At 38.3% G+C, this 13370-nt stretch overlaps 1 protein-coding gene across 8 annotated transcripts in view; it reads left to right on the top strand.

Annotated features, from left to right (window-relative positions):
• The window catches only part of FAT3 (FAT atypical cadherin 3), a 423806-nt gene that overhangs the window by 279134 nt on the left and 131302 nt on the right, over window positions 1–13370 (top strand). For all 8 annotated transcript variants that reach the window (XM_074917423.1, XM_074917414.1, XM_074917394.1 and 5 more), the window contains exon 5: window positions 3070–3131. In XM_074917423.1, the coding sequence (XP_074773524.1) occupies window positions 3070–3131 (62 nt within the window). The remainder of the gene's footprint in view (window positions 1–3069; window positions 3132–13370) is intronic.

The following is a 13370-nucleotide window of genomic DNA, read 5'->3' as shown; positions in this document are numbered from 1 at the left end:
TATGGCACATATTGAAGATAGGAAAAAAAGGAAGGGTCATTTTTTATTATTGTCCCCCTGTGATTTTATATCATAACTAGCAGTACAGCCTAACATAATTTCTTTGCGTTTCTTTTTCTCTGTGAGTTATTTTCTTTAGATAATGCCTTTACACCATAACAGAGTATGACAATTTAATACAGTTAGAGAACTAAAACCGGGATATATTGTCTTGTGCAAAGCCAAGTTTCTTTCAGTTGCCCCTGTATCTCAAAAATAAAGTTCTACATCCTGCTAAACATTACTATTATTATGTAGCTGTGGCATAAAGTACTGAATACAGGGGGGAGGGGCACAGCAAGCTTTTCATAAACCCCGTGAAATTAATTTATATGAGACTGGAGTGGTAAAGCTGTGGGTAGTCTTAGACATAACTGGAATATTTTTTTTTTTTTTCCGTTTTGATGATTGGTCTTAAACAGAATTTCTTGAAATACAGTTTTACAATCTGAAAGGACCAGATTAACATCCATAGTTACATGTGACCATAGTTAAATAAACATCAAGTAGATGAGATCTGATTTTATGTGTAGTCATATTTTAAACAGTAGTATTGTGTAGTGTGATCTATTGGTGACTTTGGGAATGTATGTGGAAGTGAGTAGCCAGGAGACTGCAATGGGGCCACCATGAGCCTTGGATGGGAGAGTTCCCCAGAGAACAGGAATGGAAACTAGATGCCCCGACTGCACACACAAATGACCAATTATTTCTACAGAGTATTGTAGCAGCCTAATGAAACTGCCCAGAACTAGCAGTTGTAGAGATGTCTTTAAAGCATAAACAACCAGTTGTACTAGCACCATACTTCAGGATCAGGTCTGCAGAACTGATGATGATGGTCTCGTTACCTGCCCTTTAGGACCGGCTGTTAAGTCTGGCTGCTAAATCTGTTAAGAACTGCTACATTTAAAATATAGGCAGTTCTGCCGTACAGACTTGCCATATGTTCATATAGCTCTTTTAGAAGGAAATTCAAGTCTGAAGGCACTCTGACCATTATTGCAGTCCAAAAGGCTCTACACTGAGAAAAGGAAAACGAAAAAAATCCCCACTTTAGTGATAACAGTAGTATTGTGAGGAGGAGCAGTGGTGGCAGTAGTGGTGGTAGAAGTAGTAGTGGTGGTGGTGGTGGTGTAATAGAAGTAGTGGTAGTTTTAGTTTTACCAGTGAAAGAAGTACTATTCGTTCTGAGAGTGATATTTCAGATATTGGTCTTCAAAACAAGTGTGAATTCATCAGCCTGAGGAAGATGATGAGGACACAGACCTTCTATAATTTGCAGCTAGACATTCCTTGTTTAAAAAGTAGGTGGAGTTCATGGTGATACATTAGGAAGGAAGAAGGTGGAAGATGATATAAGAAAGATCATATTCCTTACCATGGTGAGGTTGTGCTTGATAATTATCCATAGTGACCATGCATGCATGTGATAAAGAGGGTTATTTCAAATTTGAAATGTTTACTTTATCAATTTATTGGGGATGAACTTCTTTCATAACTAGAGCTTCTTCCCTTTATCTTTGCGTTGTCTATAGACATGGGGGGATCTTTTGTGAATGACAACTAATTTGTCATCCATGCTGTCATGTCTGTTTAAACTCATGCAGTGAGTAGATGTCTGAATACTAACAATTGCTTAATGCAGGCAATGCCAGTTGTTTTGGTTTTTCAGCCTTTTGTCAGCACCAGGTTCTTCCATGTAATTGTAATGATCCACTCTGGTTTCTCTGACGTGCCCTTGGGTGCCACCTCTGTGGTCTAAGAGATCTTGTAACAAGTCTGAAATGCTGAAAGCAGAGTGGACTTCCCTTTGTTCATTTTATCCCATTACCTCAAGTAATATTTCCCCCCTTCTCACCAAAACAGATAAAATGATTCCTCCAAGGAGAAGGTGACAGTGTATGAGGAGCTACAGAAGCTTTCTGGGACTACAGGTGTGATGTAGACATGATACTGATGGTTATTTTGAAGAGTTTAGGGTCATCATGGATTTGTGTTTAGATGTTTGGCTGGTCTGATTAAATAAATAAGGATAATAGGTAATCCAGGGAGATTTATTTTCTTGTCTTCCTTGGTAATCTTAGAGATGAGGAATTCTTGAGAACAAATTTGTCCACTGGCATTGTCTCCAAAACCAGCTTTATCTCTAGGAAGAGTCGGTCCCTTTATGCTTGTCGGAATCTATCACAAAACAAGCACATGATGGATTTTCCTATTCAAAGAAATGTTGTGTATCAGGGAAAACTCAAGTCTCTAGTGAGAACAAAATAAAAAAACTAAGTTATGTTCATAGAAGATATGTATCGCTTTTCTTCAGGGAACTTTGGGAGTGTTTCATTTTCTTTCTTTGTTATAAATCTCACAAGAGGTTAATAATTTGTGAAAGTGAAAAGCTTTAAACAAAAAGAGATCTTGATCATCCTCATGTAAAAGGGTACTTTATTTTAAAGACTCAATTTGAGCATGGAACAAATTGATGAAATTGTAGTACAAAACCTTTAATGCATTAGAATGATTGCATTTGGAAATCATTATGTATACAAGTAGTTATTACAGAAATAACCTTCTTTGTCAAGTATTCTTGGCGTGGAAGTAATCAGCATCCTATCCCATTAATTGTTTGAGTCCCCTGAAATCTGTAATGAGGTTTTTTACGGAAGGTTTTCAGTCAAATACAAATGATTCATTGAAGCACTTAATCATAAGATAAATAGTGATTCTTTAGTAAGTATTTTTTATTCACTGTAGTAAATGTGGCATGTTAACTGTAGATGCACAGCTAACTGTTTTTCAGTTACTTTTCTCACAGCATTTTTCTTTAAAGATTCATTGTTAGTCAGAAAGTAATAATGGCTGCACCAAGAAAGAAACTGCTTGACAGATGTCAAGAAATCTGTGTCTGATATAGCTTCAAATAGATTTTTTTTTCCCTTCGAGTGCTTGAAAAATGAATTTATTTCTTCTGGTCGATAGAGACATATATTTTTCAACAGGTATTGACAATCAAATATCATCCTTTTTTCACAGGTCTGATTACAACAACATCAAGAAAATTGGATCGGGAACAGCAAGCAGAGCATTTTTTGGAGGTAAGATTAAGTGGAAAATATATGTTAAAAGGTTAACTGATTATAGTAGTTTAAAATCACTTCTTCCTGTTCCAGGAGAGTGGTATACTCCCTTCTCTCAATCTTTGACAGACTTGTACAAAGCTGAGAATTGCCTGATTATACAGAACAAATAATACATTTTGCAATTCACAAGCACAGGCAAAAATTGAATGAATATCACAACATTTGTTTTCCACTTCTAATCCGCTTCAGTTAAATCTTTTATTATAGCCTTTAAATTTTATTTGTGACAGAAGTTTAGAATATCCAGAGCAAAAAAATTTATTTTTTTTTTTTTTTTTAATGGGAGGAATCACCCCAACCCTACCAAGATTTTCAGTCTCAGGTTAAACATGTTTAAAGTTATGCACCTCAGATCTAACATACAAACTATTCTTTTGGATGAAAGCAAACTTTGACCTTTCACACATTCACTGCATTATCAGAAACAGTGAATAAATTTCTTGGCTTTCACTTATTGGAACTATCAATGACAATTTTCAAGTTAAAAATTGATCTCTTATAATAAGGCTGTCTAAACCATTCCCTTGGCCATTAGGTGAATGTTTCTCTTTATATGTAGCTCACATATGTTGGTTATGGAGTGATATACTTGTAAACTACTGGTTTTGCAACATGTGGTTTTTTTCACATTACTGTATACCATGCTGTGGGTTGTGGTTTGTTTTTTTTTTTCCTTTGGGTAGAAGATCCTTGACTGTTCTCTTGTCTCTGTGAAATAAGGAATTCTTGTTTCATGTTGGTACGAGTAAAAAAGCACCATATTGTCTCACGTAATCAGTCATTCCTACTATGTATTTTAGGAAATTCTCTTCAAATCCATGCAAGTTAAAAAACATCTGGACAAAATAGTTCCCAATGCAATCACTATCTGGCAGCAAAATAGTCAAATATACTTCTGCATATTCCATGGTAATTTCTGTTTGTTAGTCTGATTGAGTCCCCTGAAATAATCACAAATTATTTTACTGCAGAACATGGGAGAGAAGGGTTAATTTATTACTGTACAAGTTTGGGTTTTTTTAATCATAATTCACTGTAGATGCTTATACATTCCAGGCCATAAATAAATGGAGGGAAATAAAAGGATTTTCCCCTTTTTAGGATTTATCAAGTTGGCAAGTTAGCAAAATAATAGTGTTCCAATAACTGCAAGTTTCCAGTTTATACTGTCACAGAAGATCACAAACAATGAAATTGGCAGTAATTTAAAAATATATCTATTGATGAGAATCTTGGGTCTGTAAGTCTATTTTGCATTTATGTGTTTGCCTCAGAGACCTCAGTAAAACATGCCAAATTTACATTTTCCAGAGGATTTCCACACAGATGGGGAAGTGTTATTATTAACAGCAAAAAAGAAAAAACTAATTACTTATAGGAATTGGGCTTTAGTCATCAATGCAAGTTAATATATTCCTTCCCCTGAATTTTATCTCATTTGAAAAAATAACTATCTGCAAGATTTTGAGGACTGAAGATGCACTGGAGGGAAACTGGTGTCATAGGGTGCTTCAAGGCTTGTGAATGGGGAGTGAAGTGGGTGGCAGGCTACAGAGAAAAGAAACACCTGAGCAGGGTGTCCTGGAGAAGTGGGGAGAGGACAACAGTGTTGTAAAACACACCTGGAACAGTGCGTGGGAAAGGGGATTGGTCTCTGGCGGGACATGGCCCCGATGGCCAAATCGACCCTCTGAGCTACTGATGAACCATCGCTGCCTCTTGGGAGGCGTTCCTGGGGATCGGGACAAATAAGCTGCTGGGGATCTGGAGCCAGGCTGGCCAAGCTGTGCTCGGTCTTGTGGCACACTCAGAAAACGTTTTCTAAAATGCCTGGCTGTCTCCGTGTGTAATTAACCCCCTGGGGAGGCCTTAATTGCCGAAACAACCGTGGTCTCCCAGTAGTACAGTATTTTCCTTCCGGCTTCATTTCATACCCTTCTTCCAGTAGCCTGTCTGGCATAAAGGAGAGCAAACTTGGCTCCCTTTGAAAAGCTCTGATTAATGCTTGACCTGGCAACCCTTTCTCCCCTTTGCCCAGTGCATGTGTGAGGCAGTAAAAAACTTTTCTAGATACAACTTTTTAATTATTTTTAATAAGCCTGTCTTTTCCCTACTTGAGTTTGACAGGGACACTATACACATACCAGGCAGTACTTACTGAGCAAATGCGACTACTAGCAATATTTCCGCTCTTTCACAAAAGTTGTTAAGAAAATGAGGTAAAATAATATGGCAGAAGTTATTCATTGTAATTGTGTGTAGTGCCAGTGCTCATCTCCAGACTGCTCCCTGTGATGGCTTAGAGTGGCTCTTCTGGACTTGTCTGTCCCTGTCTGTATCAGAGGAAACATGAACTACCCGTGAGGACTGAGTAGGTGTTTTTAAGTCTGCAGTGCTTAGGAAAGGTGCATCTAAGTGACTCTCCTTGTAAGTACATAAGAAGTCTGTTGCAAAGTACTGAGCCCCAGTTAGCCATGCATCTCTCCTTCCTTCCCCCTTTAATTATCTTCTTTGGACATATGGACCTGTGTCCATGAGACATTTTCAGTGGTACCCGAGGCGGCTGTCACAGCACTTGCACTTGCAAGTGTATGTGCCAAAGTGAGCACAGAAACATGTCTAGACCCTGCGTTAAAAGATGCATGAGGAAGTCAGGAATAGACTCCCCTTTATAATAATTGAGATTTGTTTGTTCGTTTTGGTGATGTTGTTTGGGGAGGTGTTTTTTTTGTTTTGGGCTTTTTGGGAGGAGAAAAAAAAGTATTTCTTCTCCCAGATTGGTCATTGATTGTGGCATTGTCAATGCTGGTTTTTACAGCTCCCAAGTTGAGGGCTTAATTTTTTTTTTTTGACACATTTGTAATGTCTTGCAAAGCTGCAGGTTTTTATTCAGTGCTTGTTATCAGGTAGAATTTCTCTGCCTATGTTTAAATTGGATGTCACTGGATTTATACATGATGGTCTCTTGCTTTAGTGGATTCTTAATATGGATTCTGCCTGAAATAGGAGGAAAATGACCGCTTGATTATATTACTTTTTCACACGAAGCAAACCAAAAGCATTTGTTTTATTTCACAGACTTCCTTAAAGGTTCTATAGTTGGGATGAAGTATTTAAATATCCATCTGAAACAAGAAAGGTAATTCTGAGAGTTACCTGCTTTGCAAATAAATGAAAACAGCAATGTATTTCCCACTGAGGTGCAATTGCAGGTGTCGGGTGATCTCCTTCAATAATTGGACACATCATCCTCTGCTTTCCTTCTTTCACTCCTTCTTTCTTGGGGTATGTGTAATCTTCTAGTAATTTCTGTGTTAACACTTAAGTCTCTCTGCTTTCATATTATGCTAATTTACTAAAAAGAAGCAGCTAGAAGTGGAGAATATTAGTTTGAGCTATGGAAAAACACAGCAAATAGTCTGGCTGGTTTTTCTCCCCACATTATTTGTGGATGCAGCCTATTCCTGGTCTGACAACTTTACAAACTCCGGCGATTTTGCTATGTGATTTCATGCAGACAGCTGCTAGAGTGGTGGAGGTCCAATAATAAGTGTAAAAATTAAACCATTTCATGTGGGATCTGCATCTTGGTGTTGTGTCACCTGATTTTGAGATGTCCAGAATATGAATAATTCCTGGTCTGCTTTACAGTGTACATGTGCATCTTGATGGGAGAGGATTGTTGAATCCAGGCTACAGTTCATTGACTTGAGCATCCAGCCCAGAAAGTGGATCCGAGCACATGCTTTCTCACCCTGAGCAGTTTCTGAACGTGCTGTTGCACATGCTGGGTCACTTACGCCTCCAACATGGAAAGTCTCTGCAAAATGCACCCACTGCTGGGGGGTTTGGTTTGCTGGGAATTGCTAGACCTGCGTTTAGCAAAGAATGAGCCATAAGAGTTTCAGGCTTCAGTGCGCCATTCTAGCAACAGTCTTTGAAACTTTATGTTTGGGGGGATAAATTATCTGTAGCGAGAGATGACCTCTTCATCCTCTTGATAACAGTATAGAGTAAGTTGGTGCTTTTAAAGTGCTGAGGCTATTTAATCATTCCTTGATGAGGGCTCGTGGTGCAGGCTCTTAAGTTATTTAGCCAGTTTTGAAAGTTGTACCCATAGTTATCTCTCTCTGTTCCTCCAAATTATGTTTAAATTTACCACTGTAGATTCATTCAGAAATTATCTTTTAACATTTATCATGGTGGAAAACTTGTCTCAGCCTCTCTTAAGAAAAAAAATAGTTGCTAATAAGCATGGTCAGAACTTTAAATCTCTCCAAGAGTGACAAAGCAACTGAAGACAATAGGTTTAAAAATACTGTTACAGCAGCATTAGCCTTTCAAGGTCCGAGTCATGTACCATAATTAATGAGGAGGAGAAGTGGGAGCAGCGTGTTGACTTAGTGCAGCTAATTTTTAGCCAACTTAGTGCTATCAGAATAGTAACAGTTCCTCTCAAGAGCCTTGCTTTTGTCGCAAATCAGTATATACAAGCTTCATCAATCTTCCTGCTGTGATGCTTGAGCGTAGCTCTGAGAAGGATGTCAGTAACAGTGCAAGGGGTTGTAATGAAGATAAATTGGTAAATCTGATGTGAGTGTCAAAATACATGGGCTGAATGAAACATATTGGTTTCTATTTACTGTAAGTACACTAACAGGGTACAATAAACTGTGTTACATGGTATGTATTTATATGCAGTAATTAGAGGGAAGCATAATAATCTGCTGTAATTGTAGCCTTCTAGAAAGAATTCAAATTTCCACTCATTTAATGGGAAGTCACAGTGGTGAGGAGAATTTTGATGGAGGGACTATGATTTTATTCCACTTGGAATTTGGTCTGGAATGTCACAGGGGAAGTTGCTGCTGGAAACATTATTGCCACAGTTTGCAGGGGAAGAGTGGGTTTAAAATCTTGAAAAGCAGCATTTTAAAATAGCAGTCCCTCTCAGTTCTTCCCACAGACACCACACTGGTGGTTCAGTGTTGGACCAGTGCTGTGTTCTCTGCCATCCTCCTCTTTTCCTCTAGCATCTCCCACTCAAGAACTTCACAGATTTAACTTGTTTTGCTCTTGAGCCTATTCAGTTAGGCTGTAGCCTTTGCTAGTGGTGATGCCTGGAGTCAGTGGTCCTTTGAGAGAAACTGCAGTGATTTTTGAAGAATGTAGGCAGCTGTGTGGCAACATGCTCGTGTATATTTTTACAGGAGAGGTACAAAAGCTGAAGTTCATTTGGTTTATGTAGCTGAATAGTACTCTACAGAACACTGATTGCTTAAACCCTGGATTATGAATCTGTGTAAGCATTTGTTTCATGGATCTTTAGCATTGCCCACATTTGGCAGAGAAAGCTGCATTTTTTCTTGGTGACATGTTGGTGATGGGGTAAAAATGAGGCAGTGTGTCTGATTGAACATTTTGTCTGAGGTTTAAATGGCTCCAAAGGAACATGCCTTTCCCTTTTTAACATTAAAGCCTATCACATGATGCAAGGGAAATTAAAAAGTAGGTAAACAGCTTCTTGTTTGCAGCTTGAGTTTTAAAATCATTACTGCCTTTCCTTGCTGGAAATAAGAGAATTATTTTTATTATTTCGAGGACACATGAAAGGATTTTTAGAAGAACAGTAGGTATGCAGAGGCAACTTTCTAAAAAGACAATGAAAGCTGTATCATGTCCGATTTGAATGGTGACATACTGAACTTGATTGTCAACCTTAGAGTTGGAGGTAAATCGAAAAGGAAAAAAGGAAAGAAAGGTAAAAAAGAAAAGAAAGGGAAGAAAATAAACAGTTCTAAAAAAAAAAATTACAACCATGTTCATCTCATACTACCTCTCCATGGGTTTATCAGCAGAGGGTGAAGTTGCCTGTGGACAGGTCGGTCTGGCGATGGATCTAGCAGAGACCCGAGTTCTCGGCATAGAAGGCACATGCTGAGCTCACTCATCCCACGCTACAGATTTCCATCCTGCACCCTGTGTTCTTCAAGAGTTGTTATTCTGCACCAGCTTTGTAGAGATGCATGGGCTCCACCTGCCCCCCTTCCCTTTCCCCTCACGATTATTTTTTTTTTTCCCATCAAGTTGCTATTTTCAGAAGTAGCCAACAACTTTCCAAATGCAGAAGATGACCGGAGGTTAAAACTCCCTTTCAGAGACAGATTTGCATATGACATTGCACGCTGCTTCTCATGTGTATTCAGGCAGAAAGTCTTACACAGCAAAATATGGGAAAAGTCCTGGTATGATTCATCTGTCTGCAGTGATAAGTGGTCTCCTCGATTAGGTTGTTGTCTCTAACTAATGTGGTCTGATAAGATGAAGAATTACCAAGTGCATCACTGAAAATATTACTAGTTCAGCTGTTAACTGAGTGGCCTCTGTGCAAGAGATATGAACAGGAATTTTAAACTGCAAAATAATTAAGGCATGGCATTTTTACAGATTATTCTCCTTTCTCTGATTATTGCAGATTTCAATAGCTCCCAGATGTCCCTTTATTTTAGATAGCGTCTTGAGAAGTAACACAGACGACAAAGCCTAAGCATTGGGAAAACTGAGTTTAATAACATTTTTCTTCATTCATGTGGAATTTTAATTTTGCTTTCGTATTAAGTAAGAAAAAATTCTTCACAAAATTATAATAATAGGGCAAAATAAGTTAGAATTAAAAAAAAAGGAGAGTTGTGTATTTGAATTCCTTAATATTTTGTGTTAGAGGCAGGTAGCCAAAGGGAAATGTACACACAACTCTGACATGATATATACCAAAGGCAAGGGGTAAGAATGAGTCCACATATATCAAAGAGTAGTGATGACCCTCAGCTCATTTCAGTTATTCAGTGAAATACCAATAGCCTTGAGAGACCGAATGTGCAAAGAAGGTCTATGACATTAACACAGAATTTGTAGACTTTTAAGTCAAACCTAAGGATGCTTTGTTTGCTTTTTGTTTTGTTCTTATGGTTAATTTCAATCTTTATTTTTTTATATACTAGTCATCTAATTCTTTTAACTCTCTCAATATTAGACTGTTTCTCTTAAAAATGTTTTACACATTCTAACACCAGGATGATGTCAAGGATAAACACACTACCGACAGCTCAATTAGTGCAGCATTTATATCCAAGTATCTGATTCTGGCCTCTCTTGGAGAGTGTTTAAGCCATCCAGCTAATCTGATACTATATGGAAGTTTTCACATGGCAGGATTTTAGTCCAGTATTAAATATTTCAAAATTTATTTGGTTAATGCATTCTATTGATTCAGGATACCAATAGCAATGAAGAAAAGCAGTCCTTTTTTCTATGTTTAATGAACTTCTTAAATCAAAAATCTTTGTAACTCAATATGCAAAACCTTGAGCTTTTGTTATGAATACTTGATAATTATAGAAATTATTAAATTAGTTTATAGACCTTTTATAGATGTATTGTAAGCTTGGGTTAATTTATTTGGGTATTAAAATTTAAAAAGCACAGCTTATTTATTATTTAGTCACTTCTTAGCTCATGGAAGAGATTTGATTTTCCCAGTTCATTGATACATACAATGACAGATTCACCCAGATGCCCCAAGTATATTTTCCACAAAATCATGTTTCACCAGACAGTGAGTCTGCTAGAAATGGGCAGGGAACAATCCAGGTTTAAACACCTATTAGCCATTTAGATTAAAAGTTGGCCCAGTATAAAGATAGAGATGATTTTGTAAGTAGTGATGCAGATTGAAGAGTGTGGCAAGAGCAGCATTGTCCAGGGCTAAGACTTTGGTTCACACACACCTGTCTAGCACAGTTCTTGTGTCTCGTTAGAAAAATGACATTTCTGATTGCCTAGAGGTTTGCCTTAGTTAAAGAATGATTTGCATATATCTGGAGTTTGCAGAGGGGAGGGAGCTTGTTTTACAGATTTCATGAATCACTGACCTGAACTGCTGGGTCATGAAATGAAAAAATGAAAATCCACAAAGCACAGTGCTGTCAGCTTTTTCATGCTGGGCATCAAATGCCTCTTGTAGGATTTTCCTCGTGAACCCACAGCAGTCTAGCAGCAGGTCTTGGCTTTAAGCACCTCATCGCGTGCAAGCATGGAAGGAGATACTCAGCATATAGGCTTCATGTGCTGTCTTATCAGGCATTTTCTACCTCTTTTAAAGGCAGAACAGAGAAGGAGGAATTGTGCCAGGAAGCAGATCCAATTTACAGACCCTGAAAGGTCCTGAGCATCTCCTGGGAGCCCAGAGGTGTATCAGCATTTCCTTGACTGTCTGGACCGAACTCAGATCTCACTGGACTTAACATCATGCAGTTGTGAAGTCAAGTAGTGCAAGAAAGTGACCCTTTGGTTAACTAGCATTATGTTAAGATGCCTGTGATGTCACTGTAGAGTGGGAATAGTCTCTTATTTATTATCCTGGGAGCTAGTTGAGTTCCTTTGCTTACCCTGAGTGGTGCGCTTAGTCCGGCTTCAGGAGCAATGATTTTCTTGAAGTTATCCCTGATAATCCCCAGGACGAGAGAATTAGACATCAGCACCCATGGCTGCATTTCTCCTGTTATGTCTGGAAATAGGTGAGTGAACACATGAGAGAAAAGCAATTTAGAATATACCCAACACCTGTTTCTTCTGCTCTGTTTGCAGAACTACGAGATGGCAGAGCATTAGATCAATGCAAATGGGATGGAAAAGTATTATTAAAACACCAAACATTATTGTGTGGCTTGAAAATTAGCTCTGCACCCATGTGTTAAATGCTGTTGAAACAGAGAGGGATATATTAATGGTCTTCCTTCTTGTTTTATAAATCACTCCTCATGCTAAGCTTGTGTAGGCAAATTCTGTGGTTAATTTATACCAAGTTCTTCTCTTCTGTTGAGATTTAGTCGTTTGGTCTAATCTTTCTTTCTTGCTGAGGGATTAGCTCACAGATTAGCTCAGGGTTAACAGGTTTTTTCTTCATTGTATGTTTCTTAAGATCTGTAGCTCTCTTTTTTTATGGGCTGGAGCCCACCTACCAGGCCCAAATTGGTCAGATATACCCTTTCAGGGTGTCTCTTTTGCCAGGCTCAGTGCTTGGTGAGACAAAGAGTCATTGTGAAAGGCACGCTGCTTTAATAAATCTTCAGATTTGTTTTATGAATGTACCAATGTTTTAATCTTCTGTAGAAGCAGCAGGAAATCTTTCGCATGATTTGAATCTATTTTAGATGTACAGAGCCTTTGTGTTATCTGAAGCATGTCTGCTTTAGTGCTTTATCATGTTTTCTGTAGCTTTTGCAATGCCCATCAGCTGCCAGACTGTTAATTTATGTCTGTAAGTGTTTGAGCACACATGCATGCATGCACACACATTTTATGAAGGTCTCAGTTTTCTACCTTCCTGGCTAAAATCAAGCTGAGCATTGCATTTAAGGCAGGGGAACATCTTCTTATTCAGTTAGGAATGCATTTCCTCTGTATTAAATCCTATCTGGGCATGAGAAGTCCTAGTATGCCTTTTAATTAATCCATCATGTAGAAACATGCCCTTATATAAGTTTTGCATCCATTTGTCCTTTCTCCCAGGATGATCTGTATTCAGCTGTTTGGAATTCATGCTTGTTATCTCTAAAGAACGTTCATTCTGAGGTATTTTCACAGTGACTTCACTTGCCACCACAATTTATATGCACCTAATTCAACCACCCTGCAATACGTTGTGTAGGGAACCCGATATTAAATCTCCAATTCCTTTGACTTGAGTGGATGTTGGGTTGGTTTGAGACATGGTCTCACTGAAACATGATCACAGGTTGTTTCAGTGTCCATTGACACTGACTGGAGATAGTTTCTAGGACACCCACAGTTCAAGTGTTCCGTTCCCCAGATCATCTTCACTTGTGAGCCTTTGGATTTACAGGCAGCCTCTTCACAAGGGCAAAACTGGAACAACTCTTTCCTTCTGTAAGTTCTATTAGGTTTTACCATTTTCCCTACAGCTCTCTTTTCTCCATCATGGTGAAGATCATTCTTATTCTTGAGGTCTACTCCCTTGAGTCATACTGTCAGTTTAGAGTAACAGTCCAGGGTTTTGTCAGTGCTGCTTCCTCTGGTAGGTTGTTTTGGTTTTTTTTTCTCCATCTTGTTAGGTTCTTATTATCCAGAGTCTCATAAATTCCAGTATTGATGATGTACTGAAAATTCTTCATT

This window comes from Athene noctua, chromosome 1 (genome assembly GCF_965140245.1).
Source record: "Athene noctua chromosome 1, bAthNoc1.hap1.1, whole genome shotgun sequence".
NCBI lineage: Eukaryota > Metazoa > Chordata > Aves > Strigiformes > Strigidae > Athene > Athene noctua.
This window is presented reverse-complemented; position numbering and strand designations above follow the sequence as displayed.